Source organism: Mustela putorius, unplaced genomic scaffold (assembly GCF_011764305.1).
Source record: "Mustela putorius furo isolate JIRA1106 unplaced genomic scaffold, ASM1176430v1.1 tig00003853_pilon_pilon_pilon, whole genome shotgun sequence".
In the NCBI taxonomy this organism is placed as follows: Eukaryota; Metazoa; Chordata; class Mammalia; order Carnivora; family Mustelidae; genus Mustela; species Mustela putorius.
In genome coordinates, this window is record NW_025422005.1 from 72,926,877 (window position 1) to 72,947,356 (window position 20,480).

A 20,480-nucleotide genomic window follows, 5' to 3' on the forward strand; every position below is an offset into this window, starting at 1 on the left:
CCCTCTTTGTAACTACCTAGTATTAAGACTCTCCACTCTCTCAGTTAAGGTAGCAAATGTGTTTTTGTTTTTGTTTTTGTTTTTCTTCTCTTTTTCTCTTCTCATCTCTTCTCAAGACTGATTGATTTGAGAGAGAGAAAGAGCATGAGTGGGAAGGGCAGAAGGAGAGGGAGACAGAGAATCTGAAGCAGATGCCACACTGAGCGTGGTGCCTTACACGGGGCTTGATGTCACGACCCCGAGATCACAACCCAAGTTGAAACCAAGAGTCCAGAGCTCAAGCAACTGAGCCACCCAGGTGCCCCTCAACTGTATATTTCTGATGTCTCCCTCCGCCCCCCCGACCCTGGCTCCTCTTGCTGCTGAGTACTCTGTCCTACAGAAAGGCTGCCTAAGTGGTTACTTCCCAGCAGTCTATTCAACTCATTCTGTGATATTTGACACCTGTGTGCCTGGCACTGTGCTGGACACTAATGATAAAGCCATGAATAAGAGGGAAGCAGTCCCTGCCCTCATGGAGCTTCTACTGTAATGTCTAAGGTGGCAGTGCCATATATTTGGCAATGATACTGCTTCCTCTTTTAAAAACTTGTGAGAAAATTGTTTACTGCATTATCGGTTTTGAGTTGAGTGAAAAAAATGCATACCTATTCTGATCAACCAACTCACAGCTTTAATACAATGATGTTTGACAAGGGGACTTTCTGTAGTTTGCAGTATTTCATTATATACACAGAATTTTAGTGACTTTGAGACACTTAGTGGTGAGAAAAGAGCTAGAAGACCGCTGACCCCTTCTCACACACAAATGGTTCTTATAGAATATAACGTATTTGTAAATTAGGAATTTCCCGGTTCGTTAATTTTCAGTAATTCAGAGGCTGAAAGAATCGAGCTATCCAGGCACCTTGCTTTTTCTCTTCTATACTCTCTCTTTTCACTGCTCATTTGCTTAAGAACCAAGTAGAAAACATTTATAGAGTGCCTGCTGAGTATAAGACATTGATTGCAGTGGGCAGAAGTAATGGGGAAATGTGAAATTGGTTAGTTTAGCTATATGTTTTTTAGTGCCTTTGGAAAAAGATTTTAGTAAGAAAGGAAATTTAAGTTATAAGCTGTGAGCTAAAATTGAAGGTTTCTGTGAACAGATGAATGAACATATCAAGAGTGGTTAAAAGAATAAGCAACTTTAACTGTCTCTTATCAGAGTCATACAACTGAAGCTTAGGTCTCTCATTTCTTATCGTGATTCCTATTATAGGAGAGATTGCTAATTTTTTTTAATCTTTCAAATTAGTACTAATCAGCGGGCAAGTATTTATGTCTACTCGGCCCTATGAAATACATAAAAGAAGTATACAGTGCTATGCCTGTTCTCAGATGGCTTGTAAGACTTACAAGAGAAACACTAGTAGGATAAGCCATGAATGGAATTGCCTGAGAGCAGTATCTCCTGGGTGCAGGTGTCCATGAAAGCAGATAGCACTGGAGCCCTAAGCTTCCTAGGCTTTACAAGACTTCTTTATTGCCCCTCTGCATTGTGTTCCCAAACAGCAGCCAATGGTGGTTTTTTTCTCTCCTGCTTTATTGAGATGTATTGACATATACATTGGGTGAGTTTGAGGTATACAGTGTGATGATTTGATACACATGTATTGTTTGGTGTTTAGCACTGTAAGGTTAGTTAACACATCCTTCAGGTCACACAATTACCATCCTGTTGCTGTTCTTCAGGTGGGAACATTCGAAATCTACTCTGCATAGCAACTTCAGATTTACAATACACTGTTGGTAACTATAGTTACCGTCTCGTACATTGCAGCCCATATCGTTACACTTCTCTGCTGACTCTGGCTTCCCTCCTGATGCTTGTAAACCTCTGATCTGTACTTGTTCCACCCCAACCCCTTTTCCCTACTCACTTTCTGATTCTGCTGCAGCCAGGCTCATCTCCTTGCTATTCTTGAAAATGCCTGGCAGTTAGCAGCTTGCAAGGGGTGGGGCCTCATACTCCTGGAGTTTCATCTCCAGGAACATTCTCTTCCAGAGGCCTGCCTGGAAATCCCTATTTCGAAGTGTACTCTCCCCACTTCTGGCAGTCCCTATTCCCTTTCACTGCATCATTTTTTTTTCCTTAGTACTTTTTACCATCTCACATATTTACTTATTTTTTATGTTCTGTCTCCCCCAAATAGAATGTTGGCTCCACTAGGGCAAGGAATTTTGTCTTTTTTTTTTCTTACCACTGTACTCCTAGTATGAGAATAGTGCAGGCATGTACTGGGTGCACCAAAAAAGTATTTTTCAAATGAATTAATGTAATAGAAAGAATAGAAAAATGAGAATGACATTCTAGTTAAGGAAGACAGAATGAGCAGAGTCATGTAAGGAGAAATAGGAATGTGTTATATGCTGGGAGAGGTAGAAGGGGTGGGCCTAACTCTAACAGATGGTTTCTTCTTTGAGGACAGTTAAAAGTAAAGTAAGGTCAATAAGATGGTACCTGAGACATAGGCCAGCAGGCATTAGAAACCAAAGGAGTTTGGGTTTGATGTCAACATAAACAGTTGAGTGATTCCAAGTTCCTAAGAAGAATGATCTAATAAATGTTGTTTTAGTAATATCAGTTGGGGATTGGCCTGGAAGGTAGATTGAAAAGGAGAGACATCGCTGCAAGAAAACCAATGAGGTTATTGCAGTGATGCCAACAAGACACCTTGGGAGAGGGCGGTGGTGGAAAAGAAGGGAGTGATGAGGACAGGTCAGATCTGTGGGGAAGTCTGACAGCAGAAAACTCTAAACAATTGGTTACTGTACTAAATGAAGAATAAATGAAAGTAGAGGTGAAGATAACACGAAAAGTTTCAAGACTGGAACAAGTGAGGATATTAGAACAGGCGGCAGCTGGACGATTCCGAGGGTTGCATGGGTTGCTAAAGTAAAAGACTTCTCTGTCTCCTCTGTTCCTTCACTTCTTTCTCATTCCCCAAGGAAACAGTGCTGAAAACCAAGTGTCTTTTGCTCTTGTCTTTAAAATCAGCAATAGCAGAAGGTAGACTCTAGTGGTCACACTTGTATGGATTTAACGTATCTATTGATAACGGGTGCCTGGTTTGGTGGGCCAGAAATGAAAAATTATTGCTACATAAAATTAAAATGTTTTATGTAATTCTTGACAGTAAAATTTAAAATTGTCTTTCATTCAAATTTCCCTTCTCTTCTTTATCTTCAGCAGTAATTTTTAAATTCTTATTTCCTGTTTCACTGTATTGAACAGTGCTGGCATGTACTGTATTGTAACATAAATAATCATAAACAGTTTCCTTATCTCCACATATTCTAGTTTATTTAAATAAATTCATGTTCTTCTTTCCTTATAGAATTTATACCTCAAACTTTTAATTTCAGGATACCCCAAAACAGAATGAAAATAGAGATTTTACCTTTTACATTTCGCTCTGTTTCAGATTTGGTGTGAAGAAGAAGCCAATTTACATTAATGTCATAAGGGATCCTATCGAGAGGCTAGTTTCTTACTATTACTTTCTGAGATTTGGAGATGATTATAGACCAGGGTTAAGAAGACGAAAACAAGGAGACAAAAAGGTAATATTTTAGTTTTAGGATGTTTACAAAGATAATTGTTTATCAACTGCAATGAACAGTATGTTTTTAAAAATTTTTTTTATTATTAATGTACTACTTACTTATTGTGGAAATTTTGAAAAGAACCCAAAAGTATAAAGAAGCAAAAGTAAAACTTATAGTTGATATTTTGGTGTACACATAATTTTTTGTTCTTTCAAAAAGATACTTTACTTTGGTTCCAGGGCTGAATATTTCTCTTACTATAGTCCTAACGATTTTCTGTGAGACTGTTGTAATTCTTCATTCATATCAGGAGTTTTGTGTATTGTACTTTGGTTCTTTTAGTCTCGATGGTGGCAGTTTATATTGATTTGTGATTTGTGCTCATCGATTTGGGAACACCGTTTTGCTGAAGCAGCTGGTATTTTTCAGATGAGATGAGAATAGTCCCAGAGTTCGTTCTTATTAGCAGGTTCAGAATTGGGTTGTCTTCTCTTTAAGTGCATCCCCCAGAGTAGCACCAGTTTTATTTTCCTGAGAAACCAAACTGATGTGTCACTTTACTTGTGGGACACTTTTACTGGGACCCCATTGCTCACAAGTTGGCTCAAAGCACAAGAGACACAGTCTGACATAATCTGAGACTGACTTCTCCTGCTGCCTTTTCCCTCAGACGCCCAGTGCTTCAGCCACAAGAAGTGTTGCTGTCCTCCATGCTTACTGTCACCATGTACTTTGGGCACATGTGTTGTTCCCCATATTTAGAATGTTTCTCCTTCACTCTGGAAAATTGTCCACTTTTTAGGGCCAGCTCAGATGTTAACTCTTCAGTGAAATCTTTTCTGGTGCCCCAGAGGCAGTTAGTCATACTTTTAAGGCTCCTGGAGCACTCCATTCAAACCCCCTTTTTAAAGCATTTATTTGTGGTATTTGAGTTATTTGTTTCCATATGTCTTCTCCAGGAGGTTCTGAACTTCCTGAAGCGGGGGCTAGATTTCATTCTTCCTTGTTTCCCTAGTGTTTAGCACAGTGCCTAGTTCATCTGGTAAGTGCTTAGCAAATGAGTTGAATGAGTGAATTCTGCACCTTTTGAACCTAAAGTGTTGTGTAATCATGATGCGAGATACCTGATATAATAGTTAACATCCAGCAATTTTTCACTTAAGTTTTATGTGCCTTGTGTGTCACATGAGGAGGTGATTTATTTTGTTTTATTTACTTTTTTCTCTTTTCTAGAAATTGCTGTTCCTTTCCTTAGTCTTAAAGCTTTAGGCACAAGGTACTGATCCAAACACAGATAATTGACCAGACCTTTTGTGTTTTTGGGGGGGGGGGGAGGTGGATGGCATCTACTGATCTCTTAGTATTAGTTAATCTTCTAAAATGTATATGTATACTTAGGTTATTATGGTGATTCAACAGCATTTTATAAAATGGAAAAATGGAGTAATACAACTCTTGTGATCTGGTACTTTAGAATTTGTTGATAGTTATTTCTAAATTCACTCCAACACTTCTTCCCTTTCTTCCCTTCCTCCTTCCTTCTTGCTTCTTTCCGTCCTTCCTTCCCTTTTTTTTTTTTTTTAAATTTTAGCCCTTTGATTTATAGTGTTTTTACTTGATAGATGTTAATATCCATCTCTCTCCTTTGACCAAAGGAGTATTAGTGTGGGTAAAGAGAAGATTTCCAGTTCCATTGGTTCCTACATGCACCATCTGTCACTGTCAGTCCTGGATACTATGGTTTAGTGGTGGCTGACCTATATAGTTTGGGAAATTGGGTAATAGTAACACTTAATATAACACTATTAGTTCACATTTATAACAAGCACTGTTTTATATGTATTTTTTCAGGTAGCCTGTACAATGGTTCTGTGAGGTAGCTGCTGTTATTGTCTTTATTTTACAGATAAGGAAACTGAGGCACAGAAAGGTTAAGTACCTTGTACAGCATTGTACTACCAGTAAATGGTAGAGCTGGAATTTAAACCCAGGTACTCTTAAGCACTCTATTCCCTTTAAAAAGGAGGTAGGGAATACAATATTCTACCCAACATTTGTATATGAGAGATGTTCCCAAGTTGCATTCTCAATACCTACAGAAAAATTCAGGCAAATACTTTAACATCATTTTCCTTTCATATTTGAAAGATTTAGGTAGATATGCCCTCCGAGCCTCGAGACTTAACCATTCTTCACCCTGATAATGATAGGGTTTGGTTTGTTTTTGGTTTTGTCTTTGGTTTTATGTCATTATAAAATACATATTAATATACCTGTTTATTTAGATGTGATATTAGTAAATCAGCAAAATACTTTTGTATTACATTAATTCTCATGAAGACAGGGCCATCTACAAATGCTTTATTAAAGAGAACAATTACTTTGCTTTATAATAGGCAAAATGGACCTTTTGGTCTTGAAATGTATTGAAACATACACATTTTTAATAATTTGTCTTGTTTCTCATGATACAAGTATTGGCAACATTCTGGGACCTCATTAGTTAAATAATGTTGTTTTATTGTAAATAACTCCATATCTTTAACTGGAAAGAGCTTTCATTCATTAATAAACTCATATATAGAGAGTTGATAAGACTGAATGGCATATAACATTTTTTAAATGGCAGCATATTTGAAGATAAGAGCGATTAAAAGGTGGCTGTGATGACGTAGGAAGTACCTGGCAAAGGCTGGAAATACTTCCTTGCATTGGCTTCATTTCCATTAAATTGTATTAAGTGATACTTGTGAGTATATTAGGCAGTATTCAGCTCAGCACTCATGGCAACTATTGTGTTTTAAACTGCAGTACCTGATAATCTAAACTGCTTCTTCCTTTCACTGGCAAACAGTAATTTCAAACACATTTCAGGGACATGTATACTTATGATAGCTTTCAGCTGATCCTGTAAAGAACAGAAGATTTGTCTTATTATGGCGATTTCAAATACTCTGTTCTTTGTATTTGTGACTGGAGGTTTACTTAATATAATGTCCAGGGCCTGGAAAAAATGTATATTAAATAATACAGAGGCAAGCATTAAAGAACTATATAGAGAAATCAGTGATTCTCAAACTTTGTAGTCTTAGAACTCCATTTACTGTTAAGTTATTGGGAACCCCCAAAGAGCTTTTGTTTGTGTGACATTTGCCAATATCAATAAATACACCAGTTTACTGGGAAATTTTAAAATACTAATTTGAAAGTAAGAGTAGGAAGCCCATCATATGGTAACATAAATAATGTATTTTAATGCAAATAACCCTTTTTCCAAAACGTATAGAGTTGTATTTTACATTTTTGCAACTTTTTAAAAATATCTGGCTTAATGTAGACAGTTGGATTTTCATATCTGCTATTGAATCCATCTGTTGAATATGTTCTTTTGGTTGAATGTATAAAGAAAACCCAGGTTTACATAGATATGTAATTTGAAAACGGAGGATTTTAAGAGCCTTTTTTAGAAGACTGTGGGTGTTCTTCTTTAATACCACACTAATAAGAAATCTGAAACCACAGCAGTGAACTTTTTATGTTCTGCTACATTAAAATCCATTTATATATTTATATATCATCATGCATTGGCCATTGGAAATATATTCATCACTAAGTTATGTGGACCTTCCAGATGTTGACACATTTTATTATACAATATCAGAAATTGACATTCATTAATATCACTACTGATCTCATCAGAGAAGTCTTTACATATTGGGAAACTGTCAGACTTATGGGGGCAGATTGAGTTTTCCAAAATTTTTTATTTTTGCTTGAAAGCTTAACTTTTGTCACCAGCTGCCACAGGATTTCTTAGCCTCGACACTGTTGTTGTTTTGGGCCAGACAACTTGTCATAAGAGGCTGCTTGTACACGTAGGATATTAACCAGTATCCCTGACCTCTAACTAGTAGCATCCCTCCACACATCCCAGTGGTGAGAACTGAAAAATGTGTGCAGACCTTGCCAGATGTCACCTGCTGGGTCAAAACAGCTCCATTTGGGGACCGCTGAGCTACTAGCACTGTCAGTTGTTTTCTGCCAAGGGGCAGGTACACTTTGTTCATTTTGAGAAGATATCGGCCAGATACCCACATTTGAATAACTTCAGTTCTTTGTTCAATGTAGGACTTATTATGGCTTCTGAGGAATATTAACTGTGCCTATAATTCTCATCACTCACATTTTCTTAATTTTATAAATATTTTGGTTTTGAACTGCCCTATAGATTATTAAATATTTTTTACTAACTGTTGTTTTGTTAGTGGAACACCAAGGGGAGAGGGTCATATTTCTAGAAAGAGTTAATAGTTACATGCTCTAAATAACAATCTAAAGGAGAATCAGTTTATGTTTATTAAGAAGTACATGGGGTGGGTGGGTGGCTCAGTGGGTTAAAGCCTCTGCCATTGGCTGGGGTTATGATCTCAGGGTCCTGGGATCAAATACCACGTTGGGCTCTCTGCTCAGCAGGGAGCCTGCTTCCCCCTCCCTCTCTGCCTGCCTCTCTGCCTACTTGTGATCTCTCTCTGTCAAATAAGTAAATAAAGTCTTTTAAAAAAAAGAAAGGACTCATTGCTATTGGGATTACAGTTCCTATTCCAATTTGTATTTTTTTAAATTTCTTACTCTAAATTAACTAGACTTATTGACAAGCTATAAGTATTATAGTGAATTTAGAATATTCTACCTAAAAGTATGTATTAGTTTATAAAACGTAGTAATGAGGTTAGAAGAAATCCATACTTCGTGCTGCCTGATTTTCTCATTAACTTACAAAATTCTGCCTCCACCATTCTTACCAATTCACAGTCCCCTGACCCATGTTTGTTTATGGAACATCAATTTTACAATTGTGTCTCACAAAGACATGTGAAAAAGTTATTATTTGGATAGTTAGTATTTTATATGTAAAAAGCATCACAGGAAAGCAATATAATTCTTTACAGCCCATTTTTATTTGAAAGCTTCAGATAGACCAGTATTCTCTATCTCAGTCAAAGGTGCACAACCCAGGGTCAGCGTTCACTTGTCTTCTTTCCCGGTTTCTTATGGGACCATAGGTGTTTCCTTTCATCAAAAGAGAGAAAACAGAAGGGTCAGTTATCATGGAGTTGAAGAAAGAGATAATGAGTTCAATTTGGACATTATTTCTTAGTCATGTATAAGTAAGTGGAGGTATCCACTAAAAATTGTATTTGTATCTCAAAAAATAGGTCTGAACTAAATTATAGATTTGGGAGTCATCAGCAATAGGTGAGAATTGAAACAAGAGATCGAATGAAATTGCACTTGGAAGACCTAGAATATGAAAGGAGGACCAAATGAAAAAGAAGGGGAGCCAATATGTAGCTCTGGGGTATGCTAACCTTTAAGGAGTAGGCAGAGAGTGAGGAGCGTGACAAGGAGCCTGCGGTAAAAGAATCAGAAGGCAAACCCGATGAGTCCAAGTAGATGGGAAAATAATTTCACTTGTGAAGAAGTTAGCAATTTGAGGATTTAAAACTGTCCCTTAGATTTGTCACTGGGGAGGTCATTAGGGATATTTGAGAAAGTAATGTAATTAGAATCCAAAGGGCCGGGGAGTAACTGAGAAATGAAGTGAAGACCTAGAGGAAAGACCACTCTTGAGATAGAAGTTTGGCTTTAGAAGAAACAAAAAGCATCAGGAAATGTTTCTTTAAGATGACAGACACTTGGGCATATTATATATCTAAAGAGAGCAGGGGTGATGCCTAATACAATAGACTAGAGAAAAACTGTTGGAGCAGGGTCTCAGAAGGCGGTGAGGATGGTGTTCAAAGATAGGAGAAGGAAATACCTCTTTAAAGATGAGGGCAGCAGGGGGCTAGAGATGCAGATAAGCTTTTGTCCAAGCAGGAAATCCAGGGAGCTTACTCTTAGCTTCAGTTTTCTGTATAAAGTGTAAAGCCAGATCCTTTGCAGAAAAGGATTTCAATATAAATATAATTGCCATCACTGTCAAGCATCACATTTTGATTACATTTTTTTTTTAACTTCAGTTTTAGGAGTTAAATATCTAAACTAATAATCTAAAGAACATTTTGATATTCATGCTTTTAAAAACATCTGGATCTTGCTCACAATGAATTGTTCTTTCTAAACATAGATGGTTTTTAAGTGAAAAAACTGATCATAATTTTTTGTTTCTGTGGTGTACTGAATTGGGTTTTGTGGGAGGGGAAGAGAGTCTGGAGTATTTTTATTTCTGCCTTTTATTTGAAGGACTTCAGATTTTAGAAGAGAGAAATATTTATGTATAGAAAATCCAATTTCTGAGATATGACCAAAATGTAGGAGAAGGCTAATAGGAAGATTCTGATGGTCATGGATTTGAGTGACAGCCTTAAGTGTTATGGGTATGGAAGCCCAAGTGCTGATGTCACTGCTGAGGAGTCAGTGCAGCATCTCATCTTGGTGATCTTAGTGGACTGAATCATCAAGTTGTGTGTGATAAAGATGGGATTGAGTTGTCTTCATCCAGCTTCTCTCACTAGGAAATACTTGGTTGACTTTATTCATCAAACATACATGTAGAAAAGGGAGAATTACTGTTATGCTAAAATCTGGCACATGTGTATGTTCACCAGTTTCTGCTTTTTCATGGTCTCTTCTTTTCTCCATGTCTTCCTTGCTACTGGCTGCATTTGGATTGTTTCTTTTAGTTGATAGGAGCAAAATTCCTCCCCCAAAGATGAAGCAAACCCCAATCTATTTTTCTACTTTTATATTGTCTAAGAAAATATTTGTTAGGTGAATTAAAGTAGATACTAAGCTTCTAAAAGAAGCCCAAATAATTTAAGTAAGATTATTTATTTTATTTATTTAAGGATTTTATTTATTTGAGAGAGAGAGAGCATGAGCAGGGAGAAAGGGGCAGAAGGAAAGGGAGAGGGAGAAGCAGACTCCCTGCTGAGCATGGAGCATGAGGGACACAGGGCTCCACATGGGGCTCCATCCCAGAACCCAGAGCTCATGACCTGAGCTGAAGTCAGAAGCTTTACCTACTGAGCTACCCAGGTGCCCCTAAATTAGATCATTTTTATCATACTTAAAAGCCTAAAAGGGAGGGGTCCAGACTCTTAGAGCAATTTTCACTCCACACTGTTATTCAGGGACCTACTTTCCTTCCATATTGTTATTCCGCCTTTCTTTAGGAAGTTGTCCTTAAGTGCTTGGTTGAATTAGGGTCACCACTACTTCTGCCTTCCAGCCTGTTGGGAAGGAAGGAAGTGGAGGGCAAGCAATTTCTTTTAACCAAGAGGCCCAGAACGTACTCATATCACTTCTGCCTTAAGTCCACTGACAAGGACTTAGTAAGTAACATGCCTGTACCTAGCTGCAAGGCTAAAACTCCATGACTCTGGAAAGAATGGAAGAGTGACTTTTAGAGACTGCCCGAGTGGGCTAGCAGATTTAAAACTACTAGCCAGAAATATACTTAAAGATTATGTACACATTGTTTTATTTTGAAATACTAAAACACTTCAAGAGCACAGGAATTAGAAGTTGGCTAACTAGAGAATTTAATGCATGCTTATTCATTAATCAGTTTTTATTCCAGTAGTGGATGTGTAAATTCCCAAAGTTGAGTAACTCTATGGAAATTTTTAATACTGCATCATTTTAATCTTATATTTAAGCAAAATCTTTTCAATGTCTTTGAATCTTACGCACACGAAATGGTAGCAGAGATTGTGCGTTCTCCCACAATCACTTTAATAATTTGTTTATTTTCTGTCGGGGACTCTAATCAGGTAGAGGTGTAAGGAAGCAGAGAACTTCCTCTGAGCTCCGTAGGCACCTCACTATGACCTCGGATCCTCTTTAAATTGGGTCGGCATGGAATCAGAAACCTAGTATATCATCACTCAGGTCATTGAGCCTGAGATTTCTTGGAAATTGAAACATGGTAGAGACAGATACATACATCGGGGTTTTTTTTATTGTTATGAGTTACAAGTTGGCATAAATGATAATAAAACTACTTTTTATAAAGTGACTTAGGCCAGTACATCTAAGTCGGACCATCTTGTAAAATTCAGAAATAATTTTAGGGCCACTGAAATGGGGTTTATTGAGTCTTAAGAGTAAACTAAGGTGTTTTCACTTTGTGTGTGTGTGTGTGTGTGTGTGTATGTATCTATAATTTGGTATATGTATCTAGCTAGCTACAGAGAGATCCTAAGAGAATTTGAGAGAACTCTAAGGACTGTCAGAATGCTTCATGAAAAAATGTTCCTGCCTCGATCTTCATCCTCATTAGAAATGTGCCTTTAATATTTATGAAAATCCCTGAAAATGATGTCTTTGCAATCATTTGTAACTACCGATTGCACAATTTGTATGGCAATAGATAATGTGCTGTGGAGGACACAAATGCATACTGCTTGATCCTTCAAAGAGTTGAGAGAGAACATAATAAACATTAAAAAAAAAATACATGAAGCAAGTTCTTCAGATAAAGATGTATATGTAGGGCACCTGGGTGGCTCAGTGGGTTAAAGCCTCTGCCTTCGGCTCAGGTCATGATCTCAGGGCCCTGGGATCGAGCCCTACATCGGGCTCTCTGCTCAACAGGGAGCCTGCTTCGCCCCCCACCCTCTGCCTGCGTCTCTGCCTACTTGTGATCTCTGTATGTCAAATAAATAAAATCTTAAAAAAAAAAAGACGTATGTGTAGATATACATAACTGCATCCTAAGAGCTGGATGTTATAAGGCAGTATAGTTCATTTATACCAGTCCAGAGGAGGTAAGAGTAACTTTGGACCAGAATCATTGGAAAGATAGTCTTCTTGTAAACCAGATTGGTGAAGGAAGACACTTTTAGAGGAAGAAAATGTAATCAGCAAAGGTATTTAGATTTAAGGTATATATCACATGCTTGAGAAACTACAAAACAGGCTAATCTGGTAAACATGGAAGTTACACATAGAGATAAGATAACTAGCATTTCGAGGTCAGAGTATGAAGCATTTCTTAAAGCCTGGATAAAAAGTTTGGATTTTTTTGGTTGAGACATTGGAAACCATTGAAGGTTTCTAGGTGTAGAGGATGTTAGAAGTGACTCCTTACACTAATCTGGTAACTAACTGTACAGAGCAGGTTGAAGGAATTGAAGGAAGGAGGGCAGGGAGCCCATTAAAAAGTGATTATAAGAACAGACACATGGCATTGTGGGACCCTGATAGAAGCAAGACTGACGAAAGATGGATTGGAAAGATGTTACCTCATCTGATGTTAAGTGAGGGAGAAGAAAGATTCGGAAATGTTCTGAAATCTTTGGTCTGAATTACACGGACAGCATAATCCTTTTGCCGAAGTATTGAGCATGAAGTAATGTTGGAAATTCAAATGAAAATGCATCCTAGGTATTAGAAGATGAGAAGTGATGGATCTGGATGGAGGTAGAGATGTAGACGTCTTTTGCTTAGAAATTATAAAGGAAGCCAATGAAGAAGGAAGTGTGAATAAGCTAAGGAAGGCAATGGGCAAAGAGAAGATCACAGAGATGAATTTCCATACCTGGTGGAAGGACCAAAACATGCCTTCAAAGAAGATAATGATAGTATATTCACAAAGGCACAGAGCACTAACAAAGCCAGAACAGAGAGTGTCCAAAGATATAGATAAGGATCCAGTAGGGGCAGAGATAACAAGAGATTTTCAGAAAGAGGAGGGTGGTCAGATGCCATGGAGGTCAAGGAGAACAAGAAACAACAAAACATCGTATTTGACTATTAGGGAGGTGGGTTGGGGATAGAGACCCACACAGACATAGACACATTTCCCTTATCAATGCCTGCAGTGGACAGTCAACTATGGTAGATTCTCTTACGGCTGTGATTTTATTTCTTCCTCAAAGTACAATCATGTCCTCCTTTCTTAGGGAAGGAAACAAACACAAAATTTAATTTTGGGTTCAGAAATCAAAGCCAAGTTACAGACCTTTTTGCTATATCATGGGGAAGGTCGTTTATAAAAGGAATGGGCAAATTATGGGCCCTGGTCTGCTGTTGTCTTTTGAATATTGCCACAATAAAGAGAATCATTCCACTCTAGCTCCACCCAGCACCAAGTATAAGGATTTTCTGGTCCTATTTGCATAGATTTTTGGTTTAAAGGGCCCTTTGAGTGTATCTAATTGTATAGATTAGAAATTGAGGTTTGGAGTCCTTAAAGACTTACTTGAAATAAAGTTCAACCTGGTTCCTGAAACTCCAGAGCTTTTACTCAGCTCTTGTGCTCTTTCTACTCTTCCACACCTTCTCTTCTCAGAAGTAACAGGTGGCATTTGTAGATGTCTCACTGGGAGGCAATAAGAGCTCCCAAGTTTGTTCTCTGGCATCTCGGGATCATTTCAAATAGATAGGGCCTACTGTTAAAATGCCTGTGACAGACTGTACGTACTTGAAGAAGTGAAGCTGATTAATTTTAGATTCATAGCCTGTGAGTCTCTTTCCCTTTTAATTAATTCAGTCAGATGCCCTGGACAGGAGGGCACACAAGTCCTCAGTATCTGAGGTCGTTTCTGCGTGGTACAATGAGTTTTGTTTGTTTTATCGAGAAAAGGAGGGAAGACTTCAGTGTATTCCTCCTTTATATTCTTTTCAAATGATTATTTCCTGTAGTATATCTTTAGCCTTGTTTTTATTTAATTTCCTTTGGAAGGGGCCTAGAAAGTACAAATACACAAATTCAACATAAACCAGTACTTATTCTCAAGGACAAATTGTTATCTGACTGGGGGAGGGTTTAATTCATACAGTAAAAGCAAACCAAACTCCCATATACATCAGCATTAAACAAAGATGGGCAAAAAAAAAAAAAATCAATCTAACTTTCCTTAATGTCTCAAGTATGTTTTTGTAACCCGCCTATCTCTTTAATTTACTAGCTCATCCCACCCACTGCTGCCAGCGTATTTAATAACTTAACCTGTTAAGGTATTTGATAGGTGAGACCTGCGTTTATGCCTCATGTGTGCTGTTTTGTGTCTGTTCCAGACCTTTGATGAATGTGTGGCTGAGGGCGGCTCAGACTGTGCTCCGGAGAAGCTCTGGCTTCAAATCCCGTTCTTCTGTGGCCACAGCTCGGAATGCTGGTAGGGACATAAAGTTAGCTTAAGTTGATAATCTTCTTTATTGTCTCTATAATCTGTGTTTCACAAGTGTGAACATACCGGTCAAGGGCTAGGTATAGGGAAATTAGTGAAAGACCAGACTAAAAATAACATGTAATTAAGTAATAATCTAGTTTTATAGTTACGTTTAAGTGCATTGAAAAGATTCTTCATACATCATATCCTTGGCAGTGTTTTCTCAGATGCTGGTTTTTAATTTTGGGTTTGGTTGTTTTTTTTTTTTTTTTCATTTTTTGTTATTTTATTTTATTTTATTGTTTGAGAGGGAGTTGAGAGTACAAGCAGGGGGAGGGGCAGAGGGAGAAGCAGGCTCCCTGCTGAGCAGGGCCTAACTCTGGATTCATCCCAGATGCTGAGATCATGACCTGAGCCAAAAGCAGACTCTTAACCAACTGAGCCATCCAGGTGCCTCATAGTTTTTTGGTTTTGATGTTAACATATTTTGCTGTATTCTGGCAGATCTCCTAATTAGAGGCCAGGGATAATTTCATAAAGCTCATTTTCTCCTAAGCTTGTTGTTTTGGCCATTCCTTTTATTTTTTTTTTTATTTATTTTTTTCAAAGATTTTATTTATTTATTTAACAGATAGAGATCACAAGTAGGCAGAGAGAGAGGAGGAAGCAGGCTCCCTGCTGAGAGCCCCATGTGGGGCTCGATCCCAAGATTCTGGGATCATGACCTGAGCTGAAGGCAGAGGCTTTATTTAACCCACTGAGCCACCCAAGAGCCCCTTAGCCATTCATTTTAGATCAAGAAAAGACTTAGTGGGTAAATTAGTCACCTAGTTTTACTGTTAACTGATTTTTTTACTTTGAGAAAAGCCAGGGTTATGGTTGTGGTTTGGTCTGCTAATAAATATTAGATGGAAAATAAAGGTTTTTTTAAATCTTTAAAAAAAAGTTCATTTCCTCAGACTGTGCAGAATTTTCAGTTTTTTTTTTAAATGGTACATTTTTATACATATTTATTTGTTCTAATCGTTTTAATAGGAAAAGTAGAAATAGGAACACCTTCAAAGTTGGTGTCTTCCTTAAAACCATGATGAGAAATGCCTTTATTCTTTTGCTCATTATGTGAGACATATTACTGGATCACTGTGGACCTTAAGGGTCCTACTCAATAGATTATATCAGAGCATAATAACAGCACAAGAAGAACTGGAAGCTATAGGAAGAACATCTTCTCAATTTTTAATCATATCTTTAGAGCAGGAATTGGCAGATTACCATCTAGAGAATTTTTATTTATTGGGGGCGCATGGGTGGCTCAGTGGGTTAAGCCTCTGCCTTCGGCTCAGGTCATGATCTCAGAGTTCTGGGATAGAGTCCTGCATCAGGCTCTCTGCTCGGCAGGGAGCCTGCTTCCTCCTCTCTCTCTCTCTCTCTCTCTGCCTACTTGTGATCTCTCTCTGTCAAATAAATAAAATCTTTAAAAAAAAAAAGATTTTTATTTATTTATTGAGAGAGAGGCAGTGAGAGAGAGCATGAGCGAGGAGAAGGTCAGAGGGAGAAGCAGACTCCCCGTGGAGTCTGCTTAGGAGAGTCCCGCATGGGAGCCCCATGCGGGACTCTATCCCAGGACTCCAGGATCATGACCTGAGCCGAAGGCAGTCGGCCAACCAACTGAGCCACCCAGGCGTCCCTATCATCTGTTTTTATAAATAAAGTTTTATTGGAACACAGCCATTTCTATGTATTTACTTATTGTCTATGACTATTTTCACACTGCAAGAGCAAAGTTAAGTATTTGTAACCAAGAACATATGGCCTGCAAAGCCTAAGATATTTACTTTCTAGCACTTTACAGAAAAAGTTTGCCAACCCCTGCCTTAGAGCAATAAAAGGGTATTGTCTTTTGGACTTTAGTGAGATTTTAATTTAACTTCTTTAGTATGTTTCATAGATTCGTAGAACTGGGATGGACCTTCAAAATCAAGTAATTTACTCCCCTGCTCCCGAGACATTAATAAAAGGGCATTAAGGTTTTGGATGGACATTCGTTTATTTTCTCCATAATCTACAGTGTCAGAGGCATTAAAAAAATATGTAGCAGATTTCACAGCCAGGTTTCTAATTCCTTTTCTTTGGATTTAGGAATGTGGGAAGCAGGTGGGCTATGGATCAAGCCAAGTATAACCTAATTAATGAATACTTTCTGGTGGGAGTCACTGAAGAACTTGAAGATTTTATCATGTTGCTGGAGGCAGCTTTGCCCCGGTTTTTCAGGGGCGCTACAGAACTCTACCGGACAGGTATATAAAGGACGGGTTTCTTTTTAAAGCTGTCCTTAACTTTGTTCACAACTTGAAAATTATGTGTGATTTGACATTTCTTGAGTAAAGCCCAAGAAATAATTCCAGAAAGACAGGTATATTATATTGCCTGTTTCTTCTTAGCATTTTTTTTCTTTTTTTTTTTTTTTTAAGATTTTAATTATATATTTGACAAAGATCACAAGCAGGTAGAGAGGGAGGGGAAAGCAGACTCCCTGCCGAGCAGAGGGGAGGGGGCTGATGTGGAGCTCCATCCCAGGATTCTGGGATCATGACCAGAGGCAGAGGCTTAACCCACTGAGCCACCTAGGTGCCCCCCCTTTCTTAGCATTTTCAATACAAAACAGGGCCTGGCACACAGCTGGTGTTCGTTCAGTATTTTTTGAATAAATAAAACATGCATTAGATGATAATTAGAAGGCATTGTAGGACTAGTGGAAAGATACGAGCTGCAGAACCAGCCTTTGTTAGAAATGTGTCATATTAACTAATGCCATATACCAAACATTATGACCATATTGCACCTGAGACCTGTTTAGACCTAATGCTGTTTAGAGTAAGGGTGGGATGGTAAAAATGAGTCCCAGCCATGATAATCAGCAGGTGCTGGGTCTGCCAGGGTAAAGTGTGCTTCAGGGGCCTCGACTGTATGACATAGGTGAGTGGCAGGGCTCTGGTCCAATCTAAATCTGGGATTTTCCCCTGTTCTTTGGTAAGACCCAATATAACAACTCTTCCCAGAATAGGCATATGCCCTAGCTTCTCACACATGGAGAATGTAGGTTATGGTAAATTAGTATTAAGATTGAAAAGAGATATTTTATCATATTTAAAAAATAAACTGGTAGAGCACCAAGCATTTGATATTAGAACAGCATGTAAGGCGACAGCCTACATTTTACTGAGTGGGGATCCTTAGTTTTCTTATTTGACATCTCATTAAGTCTCTAACAGGTTAAGGATTTACATTATAAAGGAATAAATCACAGTTCTAGTATGATTAGAGCACTAGTCTTGCCTGAATGATATTAATGCGAAACAGTTATGTTACTGTCCTTCAGTGTGCCACATTGACTTAATCCATCTCTCCACATAAAGAAGCATCGCTCTTTTGTGTGTTCTCAGAATTATTTACCTTTTCTTTTTTTTCCTTCGTAAGTAGGAAAGAAATCTCATCTTAGGAAAACCACAGAGAAGAAACTCCCAACTAAACAAACCATTGCAAAACTGCAGCAATCTGACATTTGGAAAATGGAGAACGAGTTCTATGAATTTGCCCTGGAGCAGTTCCAGTTCATCAGAGCCCACGCTGTACGGGAAAAAGACGGGGACCTCTACATCCTCGCACAAAACTTTTTCTATGAAAAGATTTACCCTAAGTCGAACTGAGTACAAGGTGTGACTGTTAGGTTCTTGAACTAAAACTTCAACCTTGTCTTCACCTCAGCCCCACAACCCGGGTTGCTGATGGGTGTGAGAGACAGTGTGTGTTGAGCCGAGTTAGGGAGCAGTTAACACCCGGGAAGTAGATGCTGGCTGGTAGGTTTCAGTGGCCTCAGAGGTTTCCGTTTCAGCCTTTTTTTCCTTTTCTTCCTCTTTTTTCTTCTTCTTTTTTCCTGGTTAAATTTTGGTGGGAGTTATAACCTCCTGCCTAGAAAAAGCCTACACATCGTCTAAAATTAACACATAGCGGGTCTAATTGGAGGCTAAATACAATTTCAAACATAAGTTCTGATAGTGTCTTTTGGACAAAACATTTTTTTCCCAGTAACCATGAATGAAGATTAATCCATTTGCTGCTTCCACCTTCACCTGGAGGTTTTGGGTCATACACCTCTACTGAATAGTGTTACTGTTTGGCAGTGTGTGCTTTGTTTTTGTGAATCATGTCTCATGAAACTTATTGGAGTGTTTGATCCTGTTTGCTAAGAATGTTTCTGCCGTAGTTGGAATTGCCCACATTTATGTAGGTCGTTTTAATATTCTTTGAAAAAACTGATCATTAGTGTTAAAAACCAATTTTAAAAGAGTCAAAGCAGTATTTCTGATTCGTGTCTTTCTAGTATCTAAGACTGGGGAGACACTTCAAGGAATGTTGACATTGTCTGGAGTTTTAGTTAAGGCTTCCACACATTCATGTCAGAAAAGTAAGTTTAGTATTTGTTCCTCCATGGGTTATTTGTAGAGCATATACTGACATATTGGTGATTCCATATTATAACTCCATTAGTGAGCTGTGGTATGGGTAGGATTTTCCTACTTCTTCTGTACTTTTACTTGTAGACTATTTTTACTAAGGTGCTTTATAATGTGTTTTAAAGCATTGCATTTACAAAAAAAAGAAAAAAGAAAAGAAAAGAAAGGAAAATGCTGTAAATACTGCATATTTTATGTATTTGGACCAAATGGTTATAAGTTAATTAGGTAAAAGTGGTTTTGCACCAGTTTTATTATGTCAAGTAAAATCATCAGACCTACTGTTCTTGTAGTTCTCAATTAACTTTACTGTTAGACGTCACTGAAATGGACTTCGGTAACCTTTCAATTTTGATACACAGAACATTATTCATAATTGGGGTCAGTAATTCAAGTGGGAAGAGTAGTGGCCAAGGAGTCAGAAAACCTGATTTCTGGTCCTGGCTCTGCCACTTATCAGCTGTGTGATCTTGGGTAAGTCACTTAACCTCTCTTTGCCTCAATTTCCTCATCTTGAAATGAGGAGACTAATATCTGCTGTACCTACCTCACAGGGGTGTTGTGAGGAATAAATGAGACGGCACATGAAAGCACTTTGGAATCTGCTAATGCGCTGTAGAAACGTAAGGGGTGATGGAAACATCGATCACGTACAGTTCCGTACCATTCATTTTTTAACTAAGGGAAAAGTCCACTTCTAAGCTGGTGGGAAAAAACGGTTAATTTTGGTATAAATATGTGTTTGATAAATATCTTCTCTATTTTATCTTCCCTGTTTCAACAATTATGGAAATACGAAACACCTGTGAACTCTTAAAGATTCATGAACAGCTGCTTGAGTTCAGAAGGTTCCCTGTTTGAAAAAGACTTCATTAGCTGACTCAGGGCAGGGGAAAATATGCTCTTCAAATTTGAGAGATTGGTCTGTTTTTATTTTACGTTACCGTTCAGAAATGGTAGCTATTTTGTACCTCTGGTTTTTAAGGTATATTTTGCAAAGTTTAATTTCCCTGTACCATCTTAAAGTAACAGATAAAGTATTTTAGGAATATTTTCTAAAAGAATAATCTTTACTATGTTTAATTTAAATAAATACTTTTCCTGAACAAGACCTCACCAAACTAGGTAAATAAACATTTTTAGGTAGGCTGCTTTAATTGTATGGGAGGTGAGGAGGGAGCATGATTTACAAAAAAAAAACAAACAAAAAAAAACCACCAAATTTAAAGAAAAGCTGAAGGAAGTTGGCAGAAAG

At 37.9% G+C, this 20,480-nt stretch overlaps 1 protein-coding gene across 2 annotated transcripts in view; it reads left to right on the top strand.

Moving 5' to 3' along the window:
• The window catches only part of HS2ST1 (heparan sulfate 2-O-sulfotransferase 1), a 170,328-nt gene extending 150,353 nt beyond the window's left edge, over nt 1-19,975 (top strand). The window contains exons 4-7 of one of the 2 annotated variants that reach the window (XM_004752653.3): nt 3,468-3,606; nt 14,620-14,717; nt 16,851-17,008; nt 18,189-19,975. In XM_004752653.3, coding sequence (XP_004752710.1) covers nt 3,468-3,606; nt 14,620-14,717; nt 16,851-17,008; nt 18,189-18,418 — 625 coding nt within the window. In that variant the 3' untranslated portion in view covers nt 18,419-19,975. The remainder of the gene's footprint in view (nt 1-3,467; nt 3,607-14,619; nt 14,718-16,850; nt 17,009-18,188) is intronic. The other variant, XM_004752654.3, reaches the window with a different exon arrangement.
• The last annotated feature ends 505 nt before the right edge of the window (nt 19,976-20,480 follow it).